This window comes from Puntigrus tetrazona, unplaced genomic scaffold (assembly GCF_018831695.1).
Source record: "Puntigrus tetrazona isolate hp1 unplaced genomic scaffold, ASM1883169v1 S000000130, whole genome shotgun sequence".
Lineage (NCBI taxonomy): Eukaryota > Metazoa > Chordata > Actinopteri > Cypriniformes > Cyprinidae > Puntigrus > Puntigrus tetrazona.
In genome coordinates, this window is record NW_025047807.1 from 1,103,794 (window position 1) to 1,129,187 (window position 25,394).

The following is a 25,394-nucleotide window of genomic DNA, read 5'->3' on the forward strand; positions in this document are numbered from 1 at the left end:
CTGAAAGCACAACTTCTAACCCTTTTGACAGTGACGGATTCTTGTGATCTAAAGCAAACACCCATGCCACATTCCTCCCAGCATCAGCTGTTTTTGTGCCGTTGTCCTCTGCTGTCTTTGCAATCTGTTGGTTTGATATTTATTTGCAGCGTTTAGCCATGTATCCGCTCACTCGCTCACATGTATTACAATCATAATCACACACTTTATCCTTAGTTTATTAACACATATGCTTTAGCATAATTAAACACACACACACACACACACACACACACATTCATTCATACAGTATTTAAATGGGTATCTTGGGTAAATGGGCTGCAAATTTGTAAAGTTACAGATTAACCAACATGAACCCACATTAATTTGGGCCAGTTTGTAGTAACTCATGAAATCCTTATCTATATATATATATATCATAGGAAAGTAATTGGGAACCAATCCTCAATCTTTCTCACTTGTGAGTCAATTCAAAGATGTTACATTACTAAAATGAATAATGCATGTAATTAAAACAAAGAAAGTTAAAATAGCTTTTGCGCAATAAGCTGAATATCATTTCAACAGATGAAACAAAAATATGACCGGTCAAAAACAGACATGAAATGTTAATATTGTCATACAGTACTCTATATAGTTTTCTTGTTAAGTTTTTTTTTACTATGATAAGACTCTATAATGTCTGTGAACTCGTTAACTTCATGTAATTGTGTTTGTTAAATGTGTGCTCACAAAGCATTCGCAAAAACGAGCGTCTTCCCTGCAGCTGTTTTAGAGAAACCCTTGGAGAAGAAGGCAGGAAGGAACTACGGGCCACCGGGCAGCAAGCGCCTCATCTACTTCATCGATGACATGAACATGCCGGAGGTGGACGCCTACGGGACGGTGCAGCCGCACACACTGATCCGCCAGCACATGGACTACAGCCACTGGTACTGAGTGTCATTTATCACGCCATCGGACATAAACACACTTGTTATGATGTGGCTTTGCTCAGGTAGATTGTTTATCTGCTATATTCATGGCTTTAGTTATGTGAGAGTTTTATGTTGTTATTTAGCATACACTTAATGTATGACAATTTGTATTATTTTAGCTGCTGAACAAAACACATTCAAGTTAAATGTTACAGTTATATAATTAACATTTTTTTAATGATTTATATTCATTTGTCCAATTACATTTGAGCCCATGAAAATGGGGGACTGTGTATATATATATAGTTGCAATGCCTTTATAATCCTTATAATTTCAATATATTTGTATAACCCCTTGAATTAAAGCTTGCGTCAGTGTCCAAATATACAGTATATGAACCTAACTATATTGGTTGAGATGGTCCAGTCTCTGGTGTGTCTGTTAGATGCGAAATGAGCTGAGAGCAGCTGAAGTCAGTGTATCTGTGAGCCGCAGTGGCTTTAGCGCAGACGCGCCGCGCATACAGAGCTTGTTTGTGTGTGACTGACGAACGCCGTGTCCTCTCAGGTACGACAGGAGCAAGCTGCAGCTGAAGGAGATTCACAATGTGCAGTACGTGTCCTGCATGAACCCGACGGCCGGCAGCTTCACCATCAACCCTCGCCTGCAGGTATCAGGGAGATTCAACAGAACAGTCTGTGTGACACAGAGCTCTCTTACCCTACATAAATACACACTCGCGTTTATTTCACTATAACTTACTTGGGATTTTCTATAACCCAACCCTTAAAGGTACCCATCACAGAAACATATGCGTAACTCAAAAATCATTTGGCTGATTTATATGCTTTTTTAAATTCTGGGAACCGGTAAAATGTCAATGTTCAAAATAGTCACATACACACACACACACACACTGCTGTTTCGAAGTTATAAACCCACACACTGCCATTTAAATATCAAGACATTTTAAAATAAATTAATAAATGCTGGCTTTTTTATGTTTTGAGCTATAAATTTGTTTTGTCAAAAAAAAAGATTTATAAATCAATTAAAAATATTTTTAATTGGTTTATTAATAAATTTTCTGTTAGATGTACATGATATAGAATAGGAGTCTACTGATCAGTTGTTTTTAAGATTTATTTATTTTTATTTTTTTATGAAAAATGTGTTTATTCAGCATGTTTACATTAAATTGATTAAAAAAGTTATTTTTAACATAACAAATCTATTTCAAATAAATGTTATTTTTTTTAAATTTTTGGTTCATCAAGGAAAAAAATGTCAGTTTCCACAAAAAAAATCAGCAGCGCACCTGTTTTAACAATTGATAATAATTAGAAATGTTGGGAATCAAAACATTGTATTTGGTAGGTATGATATAATATGAGCTGTCGAACTGGAAGCATGTGGTTTAATACAAAGCTGTTGAACGATTGGTTTATTTCAGAGGCATTTCTCTGTGTTTGCGCTGTCGTTTCCCGGCGTGGAGGCTCTGAACACCATCTACTGCAGCATCTTGAGTCAGCATCTGCACGGCGAAGGATTCCCAGCCGTTCTGCAGAAGAGCTGCTCTCAGCTGGTCCAGCTGGCCCTGGCCGTCCATCAGCGCATCACCACGACCTTTCTGCCCACCGCCATCAAGTTCCACTACATCTTCAACCTGCGCGACCTCTCAAGCATATTCCAGGTATTCCAGTAGACTCCAGTTGTGATCTTTCAGTAATAAACCAATCCCGGCAATCAGTGTGACGAAATGACTTACCTGCTGTTCCGTCTCGCTGGAAAATATATGTCTAACATTCGGTTTATACAAGTCATGAGCTCTGAGTTTGAAGAGAAAACACTTTGAGATGAGATGCAGATTGATTAATTCGTATAACAGTTCTTGAAAACAGGGCTGTCAGAAAGCCACCTATCAGCTTCTGATGTGTTTCTCTTTGCAGTCAAAAATGAATAATTAATTCACCCGTGGATTATTTTCATATGCACATTCTGACAAAAGCATAAAATGGCTTTTAATTAATGTGTAAAATTGAAAAAAAATTTTTTTTTTAGTCTAACTAGCAGAAACGCTTGTGGTCACATTTAAATCCACTCCGTTCTCAACCTAGTTAAAGAAGTCAACATCATTATCCACATGCATAAACAGTTCAGTCCGTCCACCTTTTAAGTGCTGTCCCAGTTCCTGTTATTGCGCTGGATTAGACAAACGGCCTTTGGATTTCATTGTTTTAAAACGGCTTTACTGAGCCCCGTTTCCTCGCTTTAGCAATGATGAAAGCTGGAAAAGAAGAGAATAGCCTCTGAAGCTCCACTCATTGTTGTGGGTGCAGTCGGAGTAATGAAGCGAAATGAGAGCGGGAGAAAGGAGCAGATGAGACGCAGCTGAAGGAACATTTGAAGTGCGGCCCTTAGTTCTGCCTTACTAATTCAGCTCACAGTTTAGCTGCCGGAGGACAGAGACACACCACTGCCTCACAGCAGATCTCACGACACGTTCCCTCTGAGCTTTCCGTGAGGCTTCATCTGCAGCTCTTTTTTTTACTTATCTTGACTGCGTGTTCTGTTGAATCGAGACGGCGGCGATTGCTGGTTAGCTCTCGGACCTCTTTAATTGGTTGGCGATAGGCAGTATTAAAAGTCTCCTGTTACACCGAGAAGGCCCCAAAGGCGCAATCTTATCCAATTTGTTTTTGTGAACTCTTTAAAAAAAAATTAAAAGGCAGCCTGTTCGCCCCACAGCCAAGAAATAGTTTCCCATTTAAAAAAAAAAAAAAAAAAAAATGTTTGGTGGAAAACTTTTCTTTTTTTCAGAATCTGCCGGTAGGTACTTCATTTCAGTGCGGTGATTGACGTGAAGTCATTAATTTATAGCCCGGGTGTGAGGAAATGCTCGGATAATTAGGCTCCGTTGAGGACTGGATGGGAAGCACTGCTGTATGTCATCAGAACGGAGTTCCTCAGGCGCTGTCCGGCCGTGACTGGACCTGTATCTCACTGAGCAGTGATGGGCCATCGGTTTGATTTATTTGTTTTCAAAGGAGGCTCATCGCTGTGGAAATGGCGTCTGAAGAGTCGCGTGTGTGACTGAGATTCACTGCAGTGCAGGAGTGCAGAATAATGAACAGCAGCAGCAGGTTCAGCTTTATGGAGCATTTACAGCTTTAGAATTTAATCAATTCATCTGAACTGGGGTGTTTTGGGTATTTTTCCTCTCTGCCTTTTTATTATTAAATGAACTTTTTTGTTTTGTTTTATGGCTCCTTTTTCAACTTTGTCTGAAACATTGTTTATTCCCCTTTAATCATAAAAAACTGATAATCTAAGAGTGATAAACAATAAGTGTATATAAAACAACTAGTACATATGAATAAAATAATACATTTAAAACAATTTTGTATGGTATATTTCACAGTGTATTTTGTGAAAACTTTTATATAATTAAATGTGTAGAATGTATGTCCATATTTTGTTGTTTATATTGCGATGAAACATTCAGCAATGTCGAGTAGATTTAGAAATTTATGGAATAGCAGGTTTGCTGGATGGTCAGTTAGGATTCAATAGACAAAGTCTAAAATACAAGTTTATTGCAGTTTTGGTTATACTTTGTTTGGAGAGCTTTTATATAGATTTAACAGAGGAGAAACCATCTAAACGCGGTGTGTTCAGACAGGTCTGTGCTAGAATGCAGCTCATTCTCCAGTGATGAAGAGCTGTGGCAAAGTCAGAGAAGCTACAGATGCTCGCTGTAAATCCAGTGCCAGACACAGTTTGGAGCGGTGTATGGACTCCAGGTCAGACCTCACAGCCGAGAAGCAGTTTATCCTTCCTCCTGATGGTTAATCAATATGAATTTGAGTTCTGGATCACACCAGATGATGCTTTAAGGGATCCATTCGAGCGTGCAGGATGACTACTGGTGTTACCCGAGGTTCCCAGGTCAATTATTTAATCAATCTTCTTATTTTGGACATTGATGATAGTGTCTCGGTCAAGACCTGTGGCGGTATAGTGTTCTGTAGTACATTGATACAAAGGATGTCAATACTTTATAATGATGAAATTTAAAAACCATACCTGTTCTTGTGCCTGAAATCCCTCTTAGTCTTTTTAGAAAACTTTAGTGTGGTGAGATACACGGGATTAGACGGATCAGATGTAAGTGTTCCCGAAATCACTGGTGGTCAAATCAATGGTTTGCTTTTCTCTCTTTACACTCCAACAGTTCAATGTTTTTGAGCATCATTCTTAGCTGAATTGTAATGATATCTGCACTTTCGTGCTTCTGTTTTTATTGTTTTGCCACTGAGATGGATACAAAAATGTTATGCAGCAGTTTGACATTTGAAGTGTCTGGAGAAACGCTAACTCTCTGTTATTGCTGTTTGTCCGTTTGATTTCAGGGCATCCTGTTCTGCACCAGCGAGTGTCTGAAGACTCCTCAGGACCTCGTGAAGATCTACCTTCACGAGTCCAACCGGGTTTACCGTGACAAGATGGTGGAAGAGAAAGATTTCGACATCTTTGACAAACTGCAGTCAGAAACGGTGAAAAAGTTCTACGAGGTGAGAGCTTGTTTAACTGGAGAGAGTCAATAAAGGCCAATGCTAATCAGAGCAATTCCCTGCCAGTCTAGCAAATTGAGGAAAAAATAATTCAGCTGTTTTTCCCTCTGCGTTCCCAGTCCTTCTGAGGCTCAAGAGCGAAGGAGAGAAACCGTTCCTTCCTTCTTTACTTCTGCTCGGCTTTAAAGCAACATCTATTCACCTGACATACACACACATGTTGATCAACACATGAAATACACAATTTTCTGCTTGTTTTGGAGAGGGAGAGTTCTCAGACTGCTATGAATTCTCAGGGTGGCGATCGTTTGATTAACATCAGCATCCTCCCAAGGCAGCAGGGCTCAACCTTAGTTATTCACCTTTTAATATTTCATGGAGTTTTAAGGCTGCTTTTTATTCCCACCAGGATATGGAGGAGACCCTAGAGGAGACCAGGGCCATGAATATGTACTGCCATTTCGCCACGGGCATCGGTGAACCCAAATACATGGCGGTTCAGTCCTGGGGGAGCCTGAACAAGACCCTGCTGGAAGCTCTTGACAGCTACAACGAAGTCAATGCAGCTCTAAACCTTGTTCTCTTCGAGGATGCCATGTCTCATATGTAAGAGAGCCAGAAAGAGCTTATGCTGATGGATCAACACCTGGCCGCTACTTTAAGACCTGTTTACACCAAGAACAATAACTTTAAAGAAAGCTATAAAGATTACAGTATAAGCGTCCACACAAGCAAGCGATATTGTCTATTTATTCTCAGCCTATGCTCATCTACGTTAAAAACTCGAGCTCATGACTACGGGATTGATTATGATCAGCTGTCAATCTTTTCATCATTCATTAACTAGAAAAATTATTCTAGAAGTTATTTGATGATTTCTGTGCATTTATTGTTATAGCTATAGTGTTATATCTATACATTTTTAATTCACACTTAAACTAATTTAGTTCGATGTCTTGAGCATACTGTGTGTTGTTTTTAAACAGTTCATTTTTAAGCGATGTACTTCACAGACTTAAACTCTGTTTATGGTGGCACTTCCACCAGGGGAATTTAATTTATAACTTCTATTCTATTCTATTCTATACCATATTTGATACAAATTTAAGAGCTTACAATTTTATTAAAAGATAAATATAACAAAGCAAGGCTAGAACATAACAATGAGGTAAATATTTATATTATTGAAAAGATCTTGAGGTGGCAAAACACTGGAGAAATATGTTTTACATATGTTTACTTTAGATTTCTTTAAAGAGAAATATTGTTTTTCCTACTTTTACCCAAAATAGGTTGGTGATGTTGTAAAAAAAATAACTAAATAATGAATAATTCTGTATAAAGACGAAATAATTTAATAAGAATGTATAAAAAAATGAAAATTAACAAAACTTAACAAAAATTAAATGACCAGCGACCCAACAACTAATTGATTATTCAATTAGTACAATTATCAAATTATGTACAATTAGTTTTACATCCAGACCAAATCACTGGTGATACTCTCAAACTCTTCCAAACTATGCTGACAGAATAATAAACAAATGCTTTTTCAGTTTATTTAGTGAGTTAATTAAAGTAAGTGTTCATTTTAGCATATTTTGCTGTCATTGGATTGTGGCTGTGTATCAATCAGCATTAGACAATCTATGATAAGTACTATCCGTTAATAAACCAGTCAGCTAATGTGAGTGGTTTATTTTTCAGGACAAACTTATTCAGCACAGTGAAGTTTGATTCTTCCTCCGCATGATCTCCTTAACGCTTCTGACCCTTGTCTCTCCTGCTTCAGCTGCCGTATCAATCGGATCCTGGAGTGTCCACGGGGAAATGCTCTGCTGGTCGGGGTGGGCGGCAGCGGGAAGCAGAGCCTGACCAGGCTGGCGGCGTTCATCAGCTCCCTGGAGGTCTTTCAGATCACGCTGAAGAAAGGATACGGCATCCCTGATCTCAAGGTTCGCTCCGTTTATTAGCCCGAACCAAAACAAAACATGCTTGCAGAGCGGCTTCCATTGTCTCCATGGAAAGTGCTTGCTATTTGCCCTATCAAATATTCATTGTAATGCCCCTCGCCCGAGTATAGATCACCTTGCTGCAAATTCACACTCTGCCCTGCAAAAGTCTGAAAAAAATAATGGAATAATTAGCAATTACCAGAGGAGTTCTTGAGCACAATATGAGGTCGCCTCATCTCTAAGCTTTCTGCTGGGACTCTTCCAGAATGAGGAGCTCATAGCGTACGACTGTTGTTTTGTGTATTTTTAGAGCGATCTGGGCGCGTTGTACATTAAAGCTGGCGTGAAGAATATTGGCACGGTGCTCCTCATGACAGATGCCCAGGTCGCAGATGAGAAGTTCCTCGTGTTGGTGAACGACCTTTTAGCATCTGGTAAGCTTTGCTGTGTGTCTGTGCCCACTGGCATCACGTAGAGCTCCCTTTCTCTGCCAGATGATTGCATTGGGTGTATTTGTGATGATATGGTTGGAAATATGAAGAAAATATATGACTTTCACAGTCCTTTCTTGAAGAAGTTTTGAGTTTTCAGAGATTGATTTAACCCTGTCTCTGATTTAAAATTCAAAACTTTTTCTTTTTTTAATTAATTAATTAATGAATTACTGTGGATCATTGTTTTAAGAAATTCAACAGTTAGTTTGAATCATCTGAAAATGTTGGCTGGTCCAATAACTTTTCCCTATGTTAGTAAAATTATATATATATATATATATATATATAAATGTATTACAATAATTTATTATCAACAACAGCACAACTTTAAATAATAATATAATAGAAAATCGGTGATGATTAATTTGCGTTTTTACTATAAATGAGAATTTTATTTTAGTGAGAAGTTGTCATTTCAATTATTTTGTTAATAATTTTAATTTGATTATTTGTATGAATAATGATTGTTTTAGGTAAATATCCCAGGTTTTCAACCTAAATCATGGCCTACTGTCATTTTTCAGAGTGCTTTATTATTTTCCTATGGTCTATGGCATATTTGTAATGCCTTTGGCTATTTCCATCTTTCAGAGCGCTGTAATATTCCTTTGTAAGACTGATATGCTCTCAGATGTTGCCAGCATCTGTGTGACTGCTCTGCGTCCATCATCATCGTTTTGTCTTCATCACAGGTGAAATCCCAGACCTCTTCCCTGATGATGAGGTGGAGAACATCATTGGTTCTTTAAGGAATGAAGTTCGTGGCCAGGGTCTGATGGACACTAGGGAAAACTGCTGGAAGTTCTTCATCGACCGTGTCCGTAGGCAACTCAAAGTACGTGAGCAGGGGTGATTCATGAAGCCTTTATACTCCCACAGCCTGTGAGAAAGATTAGGCTCCGGAATGCCTCTGTAATGTTTCACACAGAGTCTCAGCTCTCACAATGTGACTAGATCAACACAAACAGAGAGGCACAAACAGAGTCTTTCCGAAGGCTGGTTCTGATTAACAGATGGATGAACAGATAGATAGATGGATGGGTGTTTGTATGGATGATGGATACATTTAAAAAAAATTAAAATCTAAAGCACTAAAATCTATAAATCAATCAATCAATCAATACTATATTAATCCAGCCTGGACAGAACAGGAGCTTGAACAAGGTGTGTCTAGCCAAATGAAAGTTTTAGCAGAAATTCATATTCATATGCTTATGACTAGAGATTGTAATTTCCAGTTAACTGAAATAAACCAGACTTGATAACGTATGAAGCCTGCAAATGCGTGCTCTGGAGGATGCAGCCTTCCGTTTAAGAAATGGCCAAAATAGATATATATTTACATACCAACTTGATTACATGAGGGTGGGCGGAAGTCTTTTTTGTGTGCTTTGTTTACTGTGACTCACTGATTGGTGAAATTTTCTGTCCAACATAATGGGTACTGACGTTTTTCACCACAGTTAGTGTACAAATAAGTTAACAGGAAAAGTTTCAACAATAGCATATCGATTAAGAACCTAAATTTATATCAAGCATGATAACTACAAAGATAACAATTAAAATAGAATAGTCCACACCGCAACAATAACTATAAAGACAAAGAGTAAAAATACTGTTGGAATCATTTTCAGTATTTTTTTTTTCCAGCTGATAAAAGATACAAAGATTGACAGCCAATCAGAATCCATCCTTCTCTAATGAGCTCACATCATGTTTGTCTTTATGGAGAAAATTTATGGAATTCTTCTTCCACAGCAGACTGTTGTACTCTATTGCATCATACATTTGACATTTTAGAAACCGTTTAAAGTCTACTTGTCTACTGGCTTTTCGAAACTCAAACTTTTAAGACATTTTATTTTTTGTCCATTTTAAACGTCATATTGCCATTTTATACTATGTTACCATCAAAATAGAAGGAAGGAAGGAAGCTGGTGTAATATTAAAACACCAACCAACCAACCAGCCATAACTAACACTGCTTGCCTGTGATGTTGTCCTGCAGGTGGCGCTATGTTTTTCTCCGGTGGGCAGCAAGCTGAGGGTGCGCAGCAGGAAGTTTCCTGCAGTGGTCAACTGCACCGCCATCGATTGGTTCCACGAGTGGCCACAGGAGGCGCTAGAGTCGGTCAGCCTGAGATTCCTGCAAGATATAGAGCACATCCAGGTGAAAAATCTTTATGAAATGGTTTTATCATGATTTCCTCAATCCAAATAAATTAAGGTTTCAGCTGGTTAGACAAACATACCTCTCCTACCGCACTAATGCGCCTCAATGTCATCTAATGCATTCAAGTGCAAATGCAGAGTGTTCGCTTTTTTTCTGAGGTGCCTGAAGTCATGGAAAACATAATTAGATTGGCCAAGCTCTGTGCAGTCAGTTTCTGCATTATATTTCAGGGGAAAATGAAACGGCTGTGACGAATCAGTAGTTGGATTTTCTGGCAATTATATTTCATGTATGAACTGAATTTTCTTTACTGATCTAGCCAGAGGTGAAGGACTCTGTGAGTAAATTCATGGCCTACGTACACATTAGCGTGAACAAGACCTCAAAAGACTACCTGGCCAACGAGCGACGATACAACTACACCACGCCCAAGTCCTTCTTAGAGCAGATCAAGCTGTACGGGAACCTGTTGGCGCTCAAGAAGAAAGACCTGACCTCCAAGATGGAGCGACTGGAAAATGGCTTGGAGAAACTCAACAGTACGACGGCTCAGGTTCGTCTCTTTGTTTGCCTGTTCAAAATCAGGCCCTTTATTGTTTAATGTCTTGAAACTACAAGCCCAGAGTTAGTCACGCAGCACAGCATAATAAATGATAAGATAAATATCTAATGACTTACTGGCATTTAAGACTATTTGGTTGCTTCCAGTGAAATCAAGTGTAGCATTAGTCTTGGCATGTCACATTAGTCAAGCTCACATCAGCTGACTCTGAGTTGATTCATGTCTATATAGGGATGCAACATCTATCGCTACATGCATATATAAAGTCCTTCAGTATTATCAGCAGCTTTTGTGTTGCTCAATGGCTAATTAACTTTCTCCATCCCCAGCTCCTCCTCTCGTCCAGTCAGGATCAGCTTCTGATTCCCACTTGAATCTAATTAATTTTTTTTTTTAGAAATTATAAAACATTAATGATGGCTGCAATATATTTATATTGGTATTGTTCTATTTACCCAAGTGGGTTATTGCTGCTCTCTTTGCTCTCATCCATGCTAAACTGCATGGATGTGAAAGGAGTTCATGTCCAGAACAGAGCCATACTGCCAGTCCAAACTGTATGCTAATTCTTCATCATTTTTGATGATAGTAGTTCTTGGATGCAGATGAGCCAATGGCAGTCGAGTATCATTTGCACAGCAAGTGGAACTCGGTAGGTTTCCAGCAATAAAGAAGCAGTGGAATACCCATTTTTTATGCTTCAAAAAAGGAAATGGTATCCTCCAGGTATCCTGAGAGGATAGGCTTTATGATTTATTGTATTGAATTTTGTGAATCCGAATAAAACAGCAAAATGTCCCTAAGCATTCAACCTCCATCCAAATAAAAACAAAAACAGTAATTTTCTGGGTATCATACACTCATTAAGTTAAAATTTTCATCTGCTCAAGCAGAACGTTAAAACTAGACGTTTTAGACAGTCTAAGTACAAACCTATAGTGGACTTTTTTTGCATCTTGTACAGTGTAGGTCAAAAATACAAACAAACTTCATTGTCTCTTTATATCAAACTGGTAACATTACAATAATTTAATCATGTTGATCCGGGATGTTGTCATCTTTGATCGTGATGACCAACCGTAATATGAGATATCTCTGCTTGCATCGTGATCTGAAACCCTTGAGTTATCCACTGTATTTATTTTTACATATTTTATAAACTCCACAGAATATTTAATTCACATTTGGTGGCTTTCTGTGAGCAAAAGTGTGCAGAAACATTGTGGGATAAGGTTTTCACACTGCAGATGTCATTGCAAAACAGTCAGCAACTCCATTTGTTTTTCCGAGAGAGCAAAGGTAACTAAGAGGGGAGGAGCTTACCAATAGGTCAATTAAACACTTGGATAAAAATAATTATATTCCAGAAGGTAAAGCAGGACGTGCATTAAAAGCATTGGAGTGCTTGCAGCTCAGCTATAAGATTCATTCCCATGCTATAAATTCATGTAACATTAGCTAATTTATGTTTTCAGTGGTCAGCACGCATATTCTTCATTAATAGGTCCTCTTGAATGTAAATGAAACACATACACCTCACTTAGGAAGCCAGTAGGAGTCTGATGCAGTTCAGCTTGAATGTTTATGCTGCTGGTGTTTTAAATGCAAGTGGCGTAGGATGTGCTTTAAGTGATTCTCTTCCCAGCAAATGTATTGCTGTCCCTGTCATTCTCCTGACACGGGTAATGGAGCAAGTCTGTCAAAAACATCACCCGGTCAGCCTCCTGGCTTTTTCTATTGATCTATGATTATTGTGTTAAGAAAATGACATTTATTTCTGTCATGTGATTTTATAGCCTACTGTATAATTTTAGCATGTAAGGTGAGTAATACTATTACTGTTGAGGATTTGATGCCATAACCCAGAGTACAATATATTTCAGCTTGTTTTCTTTCAGTTAGCTCAGGTTTTCCGTTTCTTTTTGCAATCGATTGATCGTAGGCCTTAATAGACCTTGGATTTTTATTAAACTTGTGGGTAACTTTGTCAATATTCAATCAAAACTTGAGGAGCATAAGTTCGGATCAATGAGGCCTACCATAAATTGGATTAAAAAAGACAAAGAAAAACTTAAAGGGATAGGTCACCCAAAAATGAAAATTCTGCCATTGATTAATTAATTACCCTCATGTCGTACCTTTGTTCATCTTCGGAATACAAATGACAATATTTTTGATAAATCCAACAATTCACCTTGATGCCGTTTTGAAGAGCGTCATGAAGCATGCACATGGTGCTGCTGAAGAATAAATTTATCATTATTGTTTTCGTGGCTTCATAAAATTACGGTTGAACCACTAATGGATTATGGTCAAGTGGTATTATTTTACTTACTACATTCCTGTGCCTTGATCATGATTCATGGTAGTAACCCTTGCTATCTATGCAGTGTCAGTATGCTTTTATATTTAATCAAAAATATCTTAATTTATGTTCCAAAGATGAACGACATGAGGGTGAGTAATTAATGACAGAATTAACATTTTTGGATGAACTATCCCTTTAAGCCTTAATGTATAATGCATGATAATAGTTGTTTTAATGCATTAATTATGCTTCGAAATGCACCCTATAATACATTGCGCAATCTCATGAATAATAATTTAAACCACAATTAATACATTATGCATTTAAATTTGGTTATAATTACTTACAATACAGATATAATGTATTACAATGCACATTATGAATAATTATGATGCCTTATAAATAACATAAATAACATTCATAATGTATTATACATAAAAGCTTTAAGTGAAGTGTTACCGTAATTTGTTGAAGAACAGCCTGGAAAAGCACAAGTAAATCATAGTATGAAAAAAACTATACAAAATGTATGTATTTATTTATTTATAAATACATAAATAAATAATTTTTTATTTACTTTGTGTGTGTGTGTGTGTGTGTGTGTGTGTATGTAGTTAACCCAGCATTAGAGTTAATTAATTAAGATTAAAAACATTTGAATTATGTGCAACTAGTATTATAATTTAAACAAACATAATATTTTAAGTCAAATGTGAGGCTATAACTTATAAATACCATTTTTTACAAACTTAATGCATTTCAGGCATGGACATTTTTCCAAAGGTTTTTCTTAAATGAAAACAGATGAAAAGTAACGAAGAAGTTACCATTGTCTATTACGAGTCCAGCAACTTAACAACACCCTAGCAACAGGGCAGTGACTTCTGTATTAGTGGCACGATTTTTCCACAATAAATCTTCTTATTAGCAATAACTGTATTCTCAGCTACACTGTGCTAATTATTACTGAGACATTATGACTTATCTAATGTGTCCTTCTGTTTGAGCTGCTTTATGCTTCCTGATGCGTTAATCCCGGGGCGCAGAATGGCTCAAACGCTCTTCTCAGGTAATGGCTTTAGTGCTTCATCCTCATCCCTCCACCCTTCAGTGGAAAAGCTATCAGAAAGCTCATTTGTGTGCTGAGATTGCGCTTCCAAGCGACAGGAGGGGAAATGTAAAGTCAGAATTCACACATACTATACGCGAGATATATCCGATAGTGCTGTTAGAGATCCACGCCCACCAGAATAACCTCTTTACATTAGCGATGAGAGGAGAGCGGGCTTGGCTAGAAATCAAAATTAAAAGTAGCCGCTAATGAGCCAGAAAGTTTATTGGTGCTGCTTCAGTCTGCTTTATTGAGGTGGGACCCCGTATCATGTAATTAGCGGAGAGCTGATATCAATTCAAGCTTGTTGGTCCCTGCCCACATTTGGGGGCGTAGAGGTGGATTTATCCGTTTTATAGCCACTCGTTAAGCGTTTCATGTCTAAATGAGAATCCGCATTGTTTTTCTTTGCTCAAGATAAGCATGTTTATGATGTAACCATCTTCATGATGATGACGGAGATCAGTCCAGCTTTGTGGTGATGATAACAGCAGAGCCAATTGTCTATTATCTAAGAGTTCTTTTGCCTTTTCATCTCAACCGGCCTCTTTTGAGATGATTTACGGTGTTTTAACAATGCAATATTAGGCTTGTGCTCTTTGATGTGAACTTGTGAGGATGATCTGCTCTCTTCGACTGAAGAGGATCATTAGGCGTTTCATGTAGTTTGAGGAGCAGAGAGGGAGAAACTTCCACCAAGAGCCATAAGAGCGCTGTCTGACTGCGCTTTCTGGGCAATTAGTCCTCCTTCGTCTTTACCTCCTATTCATCAGTTTAATTACCCACATGATAGCAACTTGATTTTGTGGGTATTGCAGGGTTTTGCTACCCCAGGGCAGTTCATCCCTGACGTCTCGTTTTCTTAAGGCTAATCAGCTCATTTGGAGTCTGGAGAAAGGAAACAGATTCGAGAGGAGTTTGCTGTAGAACAGCCGTATTTGACTGTTTGTTTGCTTCACAAGCCATGTCGTGTTGCTTTGGATTGCGTCTGACAACAGTTTTCAGCTAATTGCGTATTTCGCCCAGTTTTCTCTCCTGATTGACTTTTCCCAATTGGCCTCTGTTTGAAAAAGTGCTAGGAGCTCAACCCATTGTGATGTATGAAAACAAAAATAGTTTATTAAAAAACGTTCATCCATCCTATCTTTGTGAACAGCGCTTCTTCACAATCAAGTGATTGTCGTTTATCAATTAAAACTTTGAGGGCTCATTTCTCTGATAATATCACTAATAGGATTTAACAATGAGTGTAGAACAAAAACAAATAGGCTGTTATTCAAAACAACTGCTGATGCAATTAGCTGATAACTGCAAGTTCATTAACTTCCCCAACAAACTTTAATAGGGAATAAATACAGCACATATAATATTATGATGCACTTCATAATAAGGCTCCATACGTTACACATTAATTAATGCATTAGGTATCATGAACAGTATTTTTACAGCATTTTAGTTCTTAGAATTTATGAATATTTAATATTTATTAAATCCATGTAAGATGCTAATTATCTGCAGAAACAACAATTTGTGAAATATTAATACTATAAGTATTATAATACTATAAGTTCCTTTGTCACTTAGGGTTTAATAAAGTGTTGGAAATACATATGCAACTCTCTGCAGATTGATTGTTCTTTGTTTTCATTGGTTCTGTGTATTTTCTCATTTTAAATGGAAACCTGTCATGGTGTTTCTTATTCGTAGTGTCTGATAAATTAGATGATGTACCATGTTTAAAGTAGTCACCATCAATAGTTTCAATTTCTATTTATTACACACATATTGTTGATGAATGTACCTCATTCCAATACTGTTTTTCTTTCTCTTAGGTGGATGATCTGAAGGCCAAGCTTGCGGCACAGGAAGTGGAGTTAAAGCTGAAGAACGAGAGTGCAGATAAACTGATCCAGGTTGTGGGTGTGGAGACGGAGAAGGTGGCACGGGAGAAGGCGGTGGCTGATGAAGAGGAGCAGAAGGTGGCCTGCATCGCTGAGGAGGTGACTCGCAAACAGAGAGACTGTGAGGAGGACCTGGCTAAAGCAGAACCTGCGCTAATAGCGGCACAAGAGGCTCTAAACACTCTCAACAAGGTCTGATTTCCCCATACATGTGCATTATTGACAATGGATTTATATATAGAAGGCTTGCTGACTGTATGCATATTTTGTTCTGACTCTCGTTTACAGAACAATCTGACCGAGTTGAAGTCTTTCGGCTCTCCTGTAGTAGCCGTTACAAACGTCACGGCTGCTGTGATGGTCCTCTCGGCCCCTGGCGGGCGCGTTCCCAAGGACCGTAGCTGGAAGGCCGCTAAAGTCATGATGGCTAAGGTGGATGCCTTCCTCGACGCCTTGATCAATTTCAAAAAGGAAAATATCCACGAGAACTGTCTCAAAGCCATCCAGCCGTACCTAGAAGACCCAGACTTCAGGCCTGAGCTGGTAGCAGCCAAATCCAACGCGGCCGCCGGCCTCTGCTCCTGGGTGATCAACATTGTGAAGTTTTATGAGGTTTACTGCGAGGTTGAGCCTAAGAGACAGGCCCTGAGCAAAGCCAATGCTGAACTCGCTGCTGCGCAGGAGAAACTCTCCATCATCAAGGCAAAAATAAATGCAAGTAGAGTTTTATACTCTTTTGACTCTTCTATTAACTCTGGAGGGCATGTGCAGATGAAGCAGCTACTGTACAAATATGATACAAAAAGACACCGAACTTTTTAAACTTTTCTGAAGTGGAAAAACAAAACTTTTTAGTTGAAAAAAAACTATTGTCACAATTCAGTGAACATATACATTTTTTCCCCTCAACACTGGAATGTATAACTAGCATTTTTAAGTTAATACGCCTCAAGCCTGAAAAAATAAGTCAAAATACTCCAAATATAAACTTGCAATACTAAAAGAAAAGTTAATATGACTTTATATCACAAAATTGTTAGATACAAAGTCACAATTCTGAGATATAAAGTCTCCATTCTGACTTTATAACTCGCAATTGCAAGTTTATATCATGCAGTTGACTTTTTTTTTTTTTTTTTTTAATCGCAATTGCGAAACTCGCAAAGTCAGAACTGTGAAATAGTTTATATCTTGCAATTCTGAGAAAGCAAATGTTAGAATTGTGAGATAAAAATTCACAATAATCTTTTCTATTTTTTTTATTCAGTGGTGGATATGGCTTCCATAGTATCACTTGAGTTTTTGTTGATTTTTTTTTTTCTTCCCAAGCAGCTTGAGATTAAAACTTTGTTACCCCTATTTTTTCTTATAACATGCTCTGTCTGTGTTTTTCTCCTGACAGCAACTTAATGAGAACTTGGCGAAGCTGACAGCAAAGTTTGAGAAAGCCACGGCAGACAAGCTGCGGTGCCAACAGGAGGCTGAGACCACGGCGCGCACCATCGCTCTCGCCAACCGCCTGGTGAGTCTCTAGCACTGCACGCGTCAACACCACGCGTTACACCCAGAGCTGCTGCTGCTGCTGCTTCCTGTCTTAATTAAGAAAAATAGATGAGCCAGCGAAACAGAAGAAAATTCTGAATAATAATTAAAATGCAGCAAACCCCCAGAATAAGTCATTTATGCTGTCCGTTGAAGCATGCAGCAATACTAAGTCAGCAGGAAATCACATAAACAAACACGTGCAGCAGCGCTAGCTTTGCCCGGAGCGCACCGGCTGGAGTTATTAATTACAGTGATTGTTTGATCTGGGAATAATTGAGCATTGTACAGCAGTGATCCTGCAGTGACCTGAACATGTGTGAGGGGATTCGTTTTGGCCATGGGGTTAAAGGTCACACATGTCATTTCCACATCACTGCAGGCAGCAGACACAGTCAGGCAAATAATGCTGGTTTTCAGAATAGGTTGTTGCTCCTCAGGCAAAATCAGAATAATTACATACTGCACCTGTAAAGATCTCGGCTGGAATTCGAAAGGTTGTGCTCCATAATAAGCTGTTAACTTTGACCGTGGCACTGGTGCCAGAAGTATTTTTCGCATTCATTTGGCATTCACACAAGTCTTGATTAAAGTGTTATAAGATGTGAACCAAACCAACCAGCTATGATACGGATCACAACATTTCAGACTTTGAAGTAGGAAAAATATTTGAAAATCGGAGAAAAAGACAAATGTGAAGTACAATCCCATTGAGGATGACATCAAATAAAAAAATGATGTTAAAAAATAAAACTATTCATTTAAATATATATAGAAACTGTAGAAGCTACACATTTTATGTTTTTGCTAACCCTAAATGAATATTTACATATTTTGAAAACAAAGGGGTCTTTCATGGTGCTTCATGGGAGTGGGTGGGGCTAAAGATGCCTTTTTTTGGCACAGTTTGCTTGCTCGCGACTTTCTGATTGGTCAAATGTTTTGTACAGATTCATAGGTAATGCAGTGGTTCACAATGAATCTTACTATAAAACAAGATTATTTAAAAAAACATTTTAAAGCATCACATTAGTTCAGGCAGGCCGCATCAGTCAAGCTTGCATTAGCTCAAAGTCAGCTGTTCCTGACGTGTACCAATCCACTTATCACAGCGTCCTATTTAATTCCATTCTTTCCGTATCTCTCCTATAGCATTGTTTCTCGCAAATAAAATTCTCTCCTCCAACCTCAACTGAACCTGTATTTTTTGCATTTCTACAATTCTGTACCCCAGGGGGGTTTGACTCGCTGCTCTCTTCGCTCTCTGTCCAAGTATGGCTGTATGGACAAGCATATGGAGATTTGCCCAAAACAGAACCATACCACCAACACTAACAGTATGCAGTATAGGTGTAGTAAATATACTTGGATAAAAAAAGTGGCAACTGACAGACTTAATGTGCACTAATGGATTCAACAAATGTGTATTGAATCAATAAATAACCTCAGAGCCCACAACATATCCGTCCTTATAGGTTTATCAATATTTGTTAAAAAAAAGTCCCTGTGGAGAAAATTAATGGGGTTTTGCTTGCGGCTCTCATTGTTGCACTTTATGGTCATATCAACATTATCATATCAACATTGTGCCAGAATGTCCATTCTGTTGCCACATGGACAAAACACTTTCCAGACATACACTTGTCAGAATTAATATATATAATATGCATTTATTACTTTTCTTAGAGCTGGTTTTTGTGAGTTTTTGAATGATGTTGACAGAGTCGTGTGTATTCAGGTTGGAGGTCTGGCGTCGGAAAACGTGCGCTGGGCCGAGGCGGTAAAGAGCTTCAGGCATCAGGAAAGCACTCTGTGTGGAGACGTGCTCCTCATCACGGCCTTCATCTCCTATCTGGGCTATTTCACCAAACGTTACCGCCTGGAGCTGATGGACAACAGCTGGAGGCCGTACCTGAGTCAGCTCAAAGTATGTTCCATTGATAAATGCTAAAAACCAAGGGAAAAGAGTTACAAAATAAGAGATGTGTTTGATTAAGACCAGTGTGGTTTTTCTCTGAAATATAAAGCATACCCTGTTGAAAAAAAGTAGCCTATGCTGGTTAGGTATTTTTGTAGTATGGCAGCTGGTTTGAGCTAATTTAAGCTGGTCCTGAACCACTAGCTCCTGCTCAGGACCAGCTCATAACCAGGTTATAACCAGCTCAGGAGCAGCTCAAACCAGCTGCCATGTTTTTTTTAACAGGGAAGTTGATTCCTTTCTGAATCTGTCATTTGTTTTTGTGAGGGTTCAGTCCACAAGTGTCAGCGTTTTTCCCGCAGGTGCCGATCCCTGTGACTCCGGGTCTGGACCCGCTGACCATGCTCACGGACGACGCTGACATCGCAGCCTGGCAGAACGAGGGTCTGCCGGCTGACCGGATGTCAACTGAAAACGCCACCATCCTCACCAGCTGCGAACGATGGCCGCTCATGGTGGATCCGCAACTGCAGGGAATCAAATGGATCAAAAACAAATACGGAGAAGAGCTGCGGATCATTAGGATTGGGCAGAGAGGGTAGAACACACATTACGTCTGCTTACACACCTTAAAGTGATGCATTACTGTGTTATTACTGATTCATTAAAGTGTCTGCTTTACTGTGTGTGTGTTAATGCAGATATTTGGACTCCATTGAGAGAGCGTTATCTGTAGGTGAAATCGTCCTCATTGAGAATTTGGAGGAGGCGGTGGATCCAGTGCTCGGTCCGCTACTCGGACGTGAAACCATAAAGAAAGGACGGTGAGAGTGTTATAATGTAGATATTGGTCATATTTATCATTATATATGTGACCCCTAATCTACAGATAGGCAAAAAACCACAGGTGAAGATTGTAGGACTATTAATAGATAACACAGTATTAACCTTGCTGATTAATCACAGTACATAAAGATAAACTGATTTGTATTAAAAGTTTTCTGAAACTATATATGTATATATGCAAATGAGGCATTATCTAATTAAGTATACACAAATTTGCATACGTTTCCAGAACATTGGATAACGCCAATCTTAATTGTTTGTTTTGTTGATATATCAAGGCTTTTTTCAGAGAGGATTTAGGATTTCTCTTTTTATCACTATCATAAACAAAGACATTTTCACCTTGTGTTAAATGAACCAATATCAAACCTTCAGAATACAGATATAAATAAAACAGTAAACTTTGCTGTATGTGAGAGAGAAACTCTAAAGATACAGATTGGGATTGGAATCTATAGACGCAAATAGATAGAGTGTCATAAAATAATGAGAGGATTCTGGTTTGTAATCCACTACAGCTACATAAAGATCGGCGATAAGGAGTGCGAGTACAACCCCAGTTTCCGTTTGATCCTTCACACCAAGTTGGCAAACCCTCACTACCAGCCAGAACTCCAGGCTCAGTGTACGCTGGTCAACTTCACGGTGACACGGGACGGGCTGGAGGACCAGCTGCTGGCGGCCGTGGTCAGCATGGAGAGACCCGACCTGGAGGAGCTGAAGGTACGTCTGCCTCTTCTCAATCAGACAGCTCCCCAAGGAACATCACATCCATATCAGATCCACGCGTAATTGCAGGATGGTTAAGTAGATGGTATTTGACAGGTGTTTCGGAGCTTAATTGGATTCATCATTTTCTGAGGTCTAGATTGGCTGAACTCAAAGATAATTAGTCATCTTGCGCTGACGGACAGAACGGTCAATCATAGCGGTTCTGCATGCATATCTGAGACGCTGTCTTCTCACCTTTACTTACAAAAGGGTAATTGGTGCTTTACTCTTTGCACTTTCATGTATATAATTACCACACTTTCCATCAGCATTTTTTTATGACCAACACATACGCACATGTATATTAGCACATTAGCATAACATTACTGTAAGTAATTAGCTGAAATGGTCAGGCAAGCGTTGGACTTCACCATTACGTTTCTCAATTTCCACAGTCTTTTTTCAGCCTGCCAACTTATTTTTTTCCTCGCTTTACTTCATTTCCTCTCTCTAAAATGTCTGTCGGATGCTTTCGTTTGAGAACAAATTACAACAAACTGAAGTGTTTCTGAATAAGTGACTGGAAGTGAATGCGGTTATTTTGAGATGTGCATTGCGTAAAATTGAAACGTTACTTAATGAAGCTTTATTAATTAGTGTTTCATAGCTGACATCCTAAAGATGGGGAAACGCTACTGAACTCTTATCATCTTAATTAATATTGAAAGTTGCAAGAAAAGCGTGACAATCCCTCAGCACCTGCTTTAACGTGGAGGGAGATGAAGAGTTTGGCTCGCTGATCGTTATACTCCGGTCAGTGTTTGCTGGATTATAATTAGATCTTATGCAACCACACCGCGGGGACGCGCTTTCTTATTTAGATGTTTTTTAGAGGGCTTGTTTTTAATCCCTGGCTTGTTTCACATCACGCAGTACCAACATAATTGCGTTGAGCAAACTTGTGCAGTTTTCTTTATTTTATTACAGCGTGAGATCTGCACATCCGCCAAGGCCATTAGATGAAGTAAATGTCACTGTGATCAGTGGAGAGCCGCATCAGTCTCATCTAATGAGCAGGACCACTCTGCTCCTCTGAAATCATCTGACCAACGTCACTTTGGGTTGTATAATTACTCGGCTGAGATTGTACGTGTACCGGGTTTCTTCACAATGAGCGTGGGGCTGCTAGTTAATTGTTTGTTTTTCAGGTCTGGGTTAATTGGACACACAAGATGCCAGTGAAAATGTAATCATTAATGAGTGACTCATTAATAGGACGGGATAGCTGAACATACCTGTTTTCCTCCTCACTGATGAGGGGTCGTTTCTCTGAACCCAGCTGTTTTTCTCCAGTGCTGTTATTCGTAAAAGAGGCTCTGGTGGTCACTGATGGAGCAACGTTATTATACTTGAGTTTTTTTTGCAGATTGACCTCTTCAGGGATGAGTTTTGTCTTGATGGTTCAATACTCGCGCTAGCGATGACGGCTCTTTGATTTGAGATAATCAGCGAGAGTGTGTGTGTTTGTTTCTCTATCCAAACGTGGGAAATGGATCCATCAGCATTGACAATCCCATCACACTCCGGCGGATGTGGTTTTTGATGTCCGTTAATCCGCGCAAAGACTAGCTTCATTTCTCCTGCATATATTGATCTCTGCAGCTGTTCAGATGCTCTCTTGTGTTTATGACTTTGCCCCTTGGCTCTTGTTTTCGCCAATCTTCACACATCCTTCCACACACGTCTTTCTGTGTCTTTTACTTTGTAGTCGAACCTCACAAAGCAGCAGAACGGCTTCAAAATCACTTTGAAAACTCTGGAGGACAACCTGCTCTCACGGCTCTCCTCCGCGTCCGGAAACTTTTTGGGAGACATCGAATTGGTAGAGAACCTGGAGATAACCAAACGAACAGCGGCTGAGATTGAAGTCAAGGTGTGTTCTTGGGTTTTCAGCTACGGTAACATCTTCCCATTCTTGCTGTAAAATTACAGTAACCTGCATTTAAATTTTTTACATTAACTTTCAATCAAACTTTTCTAAAATCACCTTTATAATAGGGTGACCATAAGAGCCGTTTTCTCAGGACGTGTCCTTGCCAGGATTTCTGTATTGCTTTGATTCAAAGTACCTCAAGAGCTAGATGGACGCATGAATCTATATATTTACATTAAATATTCTCATAAAAAGAAGAAAAAAATCTATATGTATGTGTAGTTAAAACTATATAGTGAAAAGATATATAGTATAATATACAATAATTGCTAATAAATAATTGCTAATAAAATCCAATATGCTTATATTCATTTGAGTTATTTGTCATGAAAGTGATTAAATTCAGTAGCATATTAATAAACATACTAACACACGTTAACACTTATAATAATAATAATACTGGTCTTGTTTTGCTCCGCTCCAGGTTAAAGAGGCTAAGGTGACGGAGGCTGAGATCAATGATGCACGAGAACACTACCGTCCGGCGGCGGCCCGCGGCTCGCTCTTATACTTCATCATGAACGACCTCAATAAAATCCATCCTATGTACCAGTTCTCTCTCAAGGTAGTGCCAACCTGGCCTGCACCGGCTCTTAAAAACCTGTTGTTTATTTCCCAGCGTTCCAGGATTTAGTTATTGTGTTCCTCTCCTGCTTTTATGAAGCTGTGTTTGTCTCATTCTAACACAACTATTTAGCCGTGATGAACTACAGCAGTTAATTTAATGTTCTACAGATGCTCAGTGTATTACTACACTAGCTAATAACACAGGGACCACCGCAGCTACATTTATTATGTTTTATACTGCGCTATTGTTTGATCCAAACTGAATGTGATGAGATTTAGACTGTGTACTATGAAATAATACAAAAACAATAAATAGGCAAGACGTCATCACTGGTTACAAGCAAAAGCAAACACGCTGTTTTCAGCATCTGTTCATGTAATAATTCATAAGCCATCTATATATGTGACTCATGTATTGACATTCAAGTTATCAATACTTGGAGTATGTCATTGCCGAAACATTTAATTTAATTCTTTTTGCAGCACAGCATTCTTTAGGAAACAATTCATTTTAATATTCATAAGAAGAGCTTTGCAGACATAAATGGAGAATAGATTATGAATGTATAGTTAATTTGTACGCTGGTTTTCTTGTGTTTTCAGTCATCATGCTGACAAGATACAATCTACAGCTATCAAAAAATAATTGCCTTTTCCTTTGTGTACAAATTTATGCAGCGAAATCTTGATCTTCCCAGAACTAGTTATAAAAGTGTCTCATTAGAGAATGAGAGAAAAGCAGAAGAGTATTAAATCAAGTTCTTTCTCTCTGTTTATCTCTTCCTGTAACGCTTTTGTTTGTGTGCTCCTCACGTCCAGGCCTTCAACGTTGTGTTTCAAAATGCCGTACTGAAAGCTGACCCGGACGAGACCTTGAAACAACGTGTCTTAAATCTGATCGACAGCATCACGTCGTTGGTGTTCCAGTACACCACCCGCGGGCTCTTCGAGTGTGACAAACTCACCTACACCGCCCAGCTGGCCTTCCAGGTGAGCCTCCACTTCCAAACGAACCCTAACATATGCCGCGGCTCCCCCCGGCTTCTCTTAAACATGCATTCATCTCCGCTCTAGGTCCTGCTCATGAATAAAGAGATCAATCCCCGGGAGCTGGACTTCCTGCTGCGCTACCCGGTGCAGCCGGGCGTGACGTCACCCGTCGACTTCCTGTCCAACCACTCCTGGGGAGGAATTAAAGTGAGTTACACAGTGTAACGGTTATAGTGAAGGACGTCTGCCTCTGTGTTGATCTTGGATTCGCTGTGCAAACGTCTCTCTACTATTCATTTGTACAAAAGGATGAAAATGTGGCCTCAGGGAGCAGAAGCATCATCATATCTCTGAACAAACTCTCTTTCCTCATCATATCTTAATCTAGGTTCATTTGGCTGCTCAAACACCTTCACCAAATCTGCTCAAAAGCAAGATTGGCTTTAATGTCAGGAAAGCTGTTAGTTGAATCTGATGTCAGGATGCTTTTATGTTGCTGCTTTTGATTTAGCTGAATAAATCACATTCATGGTATGAAAAACAGAAGCTGGGACATTCCACATGAGAGCCCACTTCAACTATATACAGTAAATACAGCTTTAATACTGCTGCTACTACTACTAATAATAACAAGTGATGGGAATAACAACATTATAAATAATAAATAAATAATATTTTTTTACCGTTATGAGTAATCAACCTAATTACAGTTTACAACGATGCGCAGTGTAACGTACAGGTATTTGACGTACCATAAACTGTAGTGTGAAAGCACACGGGTCAATGATGCTTGCAAAGAAAGATACAGAGCTAGAGATTCCTACTATTTTC

The 25,394-nt window shown here is 38.9% G+C and overlaps 1 protein-coding gene across 1 annotated transcript in view; it reads left to right on the top strand.

The window, feature by feature from the left end:
- The window catches only part of dnah9 (dynein, axonemal, heavy chain 9), an 86,767-nt gene that overhangs the window by 36,706 nt on the left and 24,667 nt on the right, over positions 1-25,394 (top strand). Inside the window, 21 exon segments of the mRNA XM_043230011.1 lie at positions 767-932; positions 1,486-1,588; positions 2,372-2,611; positions 5,331-5,492; positions 5,902-6,098; positions 7,285-7,447; positions 7,758-7,881; positions 8,634-8,776; positions 9,950-10,111; positions 10,434-10,667; positions 15,928-16,188; positions 16,285-16,710; positions 17,399-17,518; positions 19,277-19,465; positions 19,819-20,054; positions 20,158-20,280; positions 20,821-21,025; positions 22,782-22,946; positions 23,431-23,571; positions 24,393-24,563; positions 24,648-24,770. Of these exon segments, the coding sequence (XP_043085946.1) occupies positions 767-932; positions 1,486-1,588; positions 2,372-2,611; positions 5,331-5,492; positions 5,902-6,098; positions 7,285-7,447; positions 7,758-7,881; positions 8,634-8,776; positions 9,950-10,111; positions 10,434-10,667; positions 15,928-16,188; positions 16,285-16,710; positions 17,399-17,518; positions 19,277-19,465; positions 19,819-20,054; positions 20,158-20,280; positions 20,821-21,025; positions 22,782-22,946; positions 23,431-23,571; positions 24,393-24,563; positions 24,648-24,770 (3,854 nt within the window).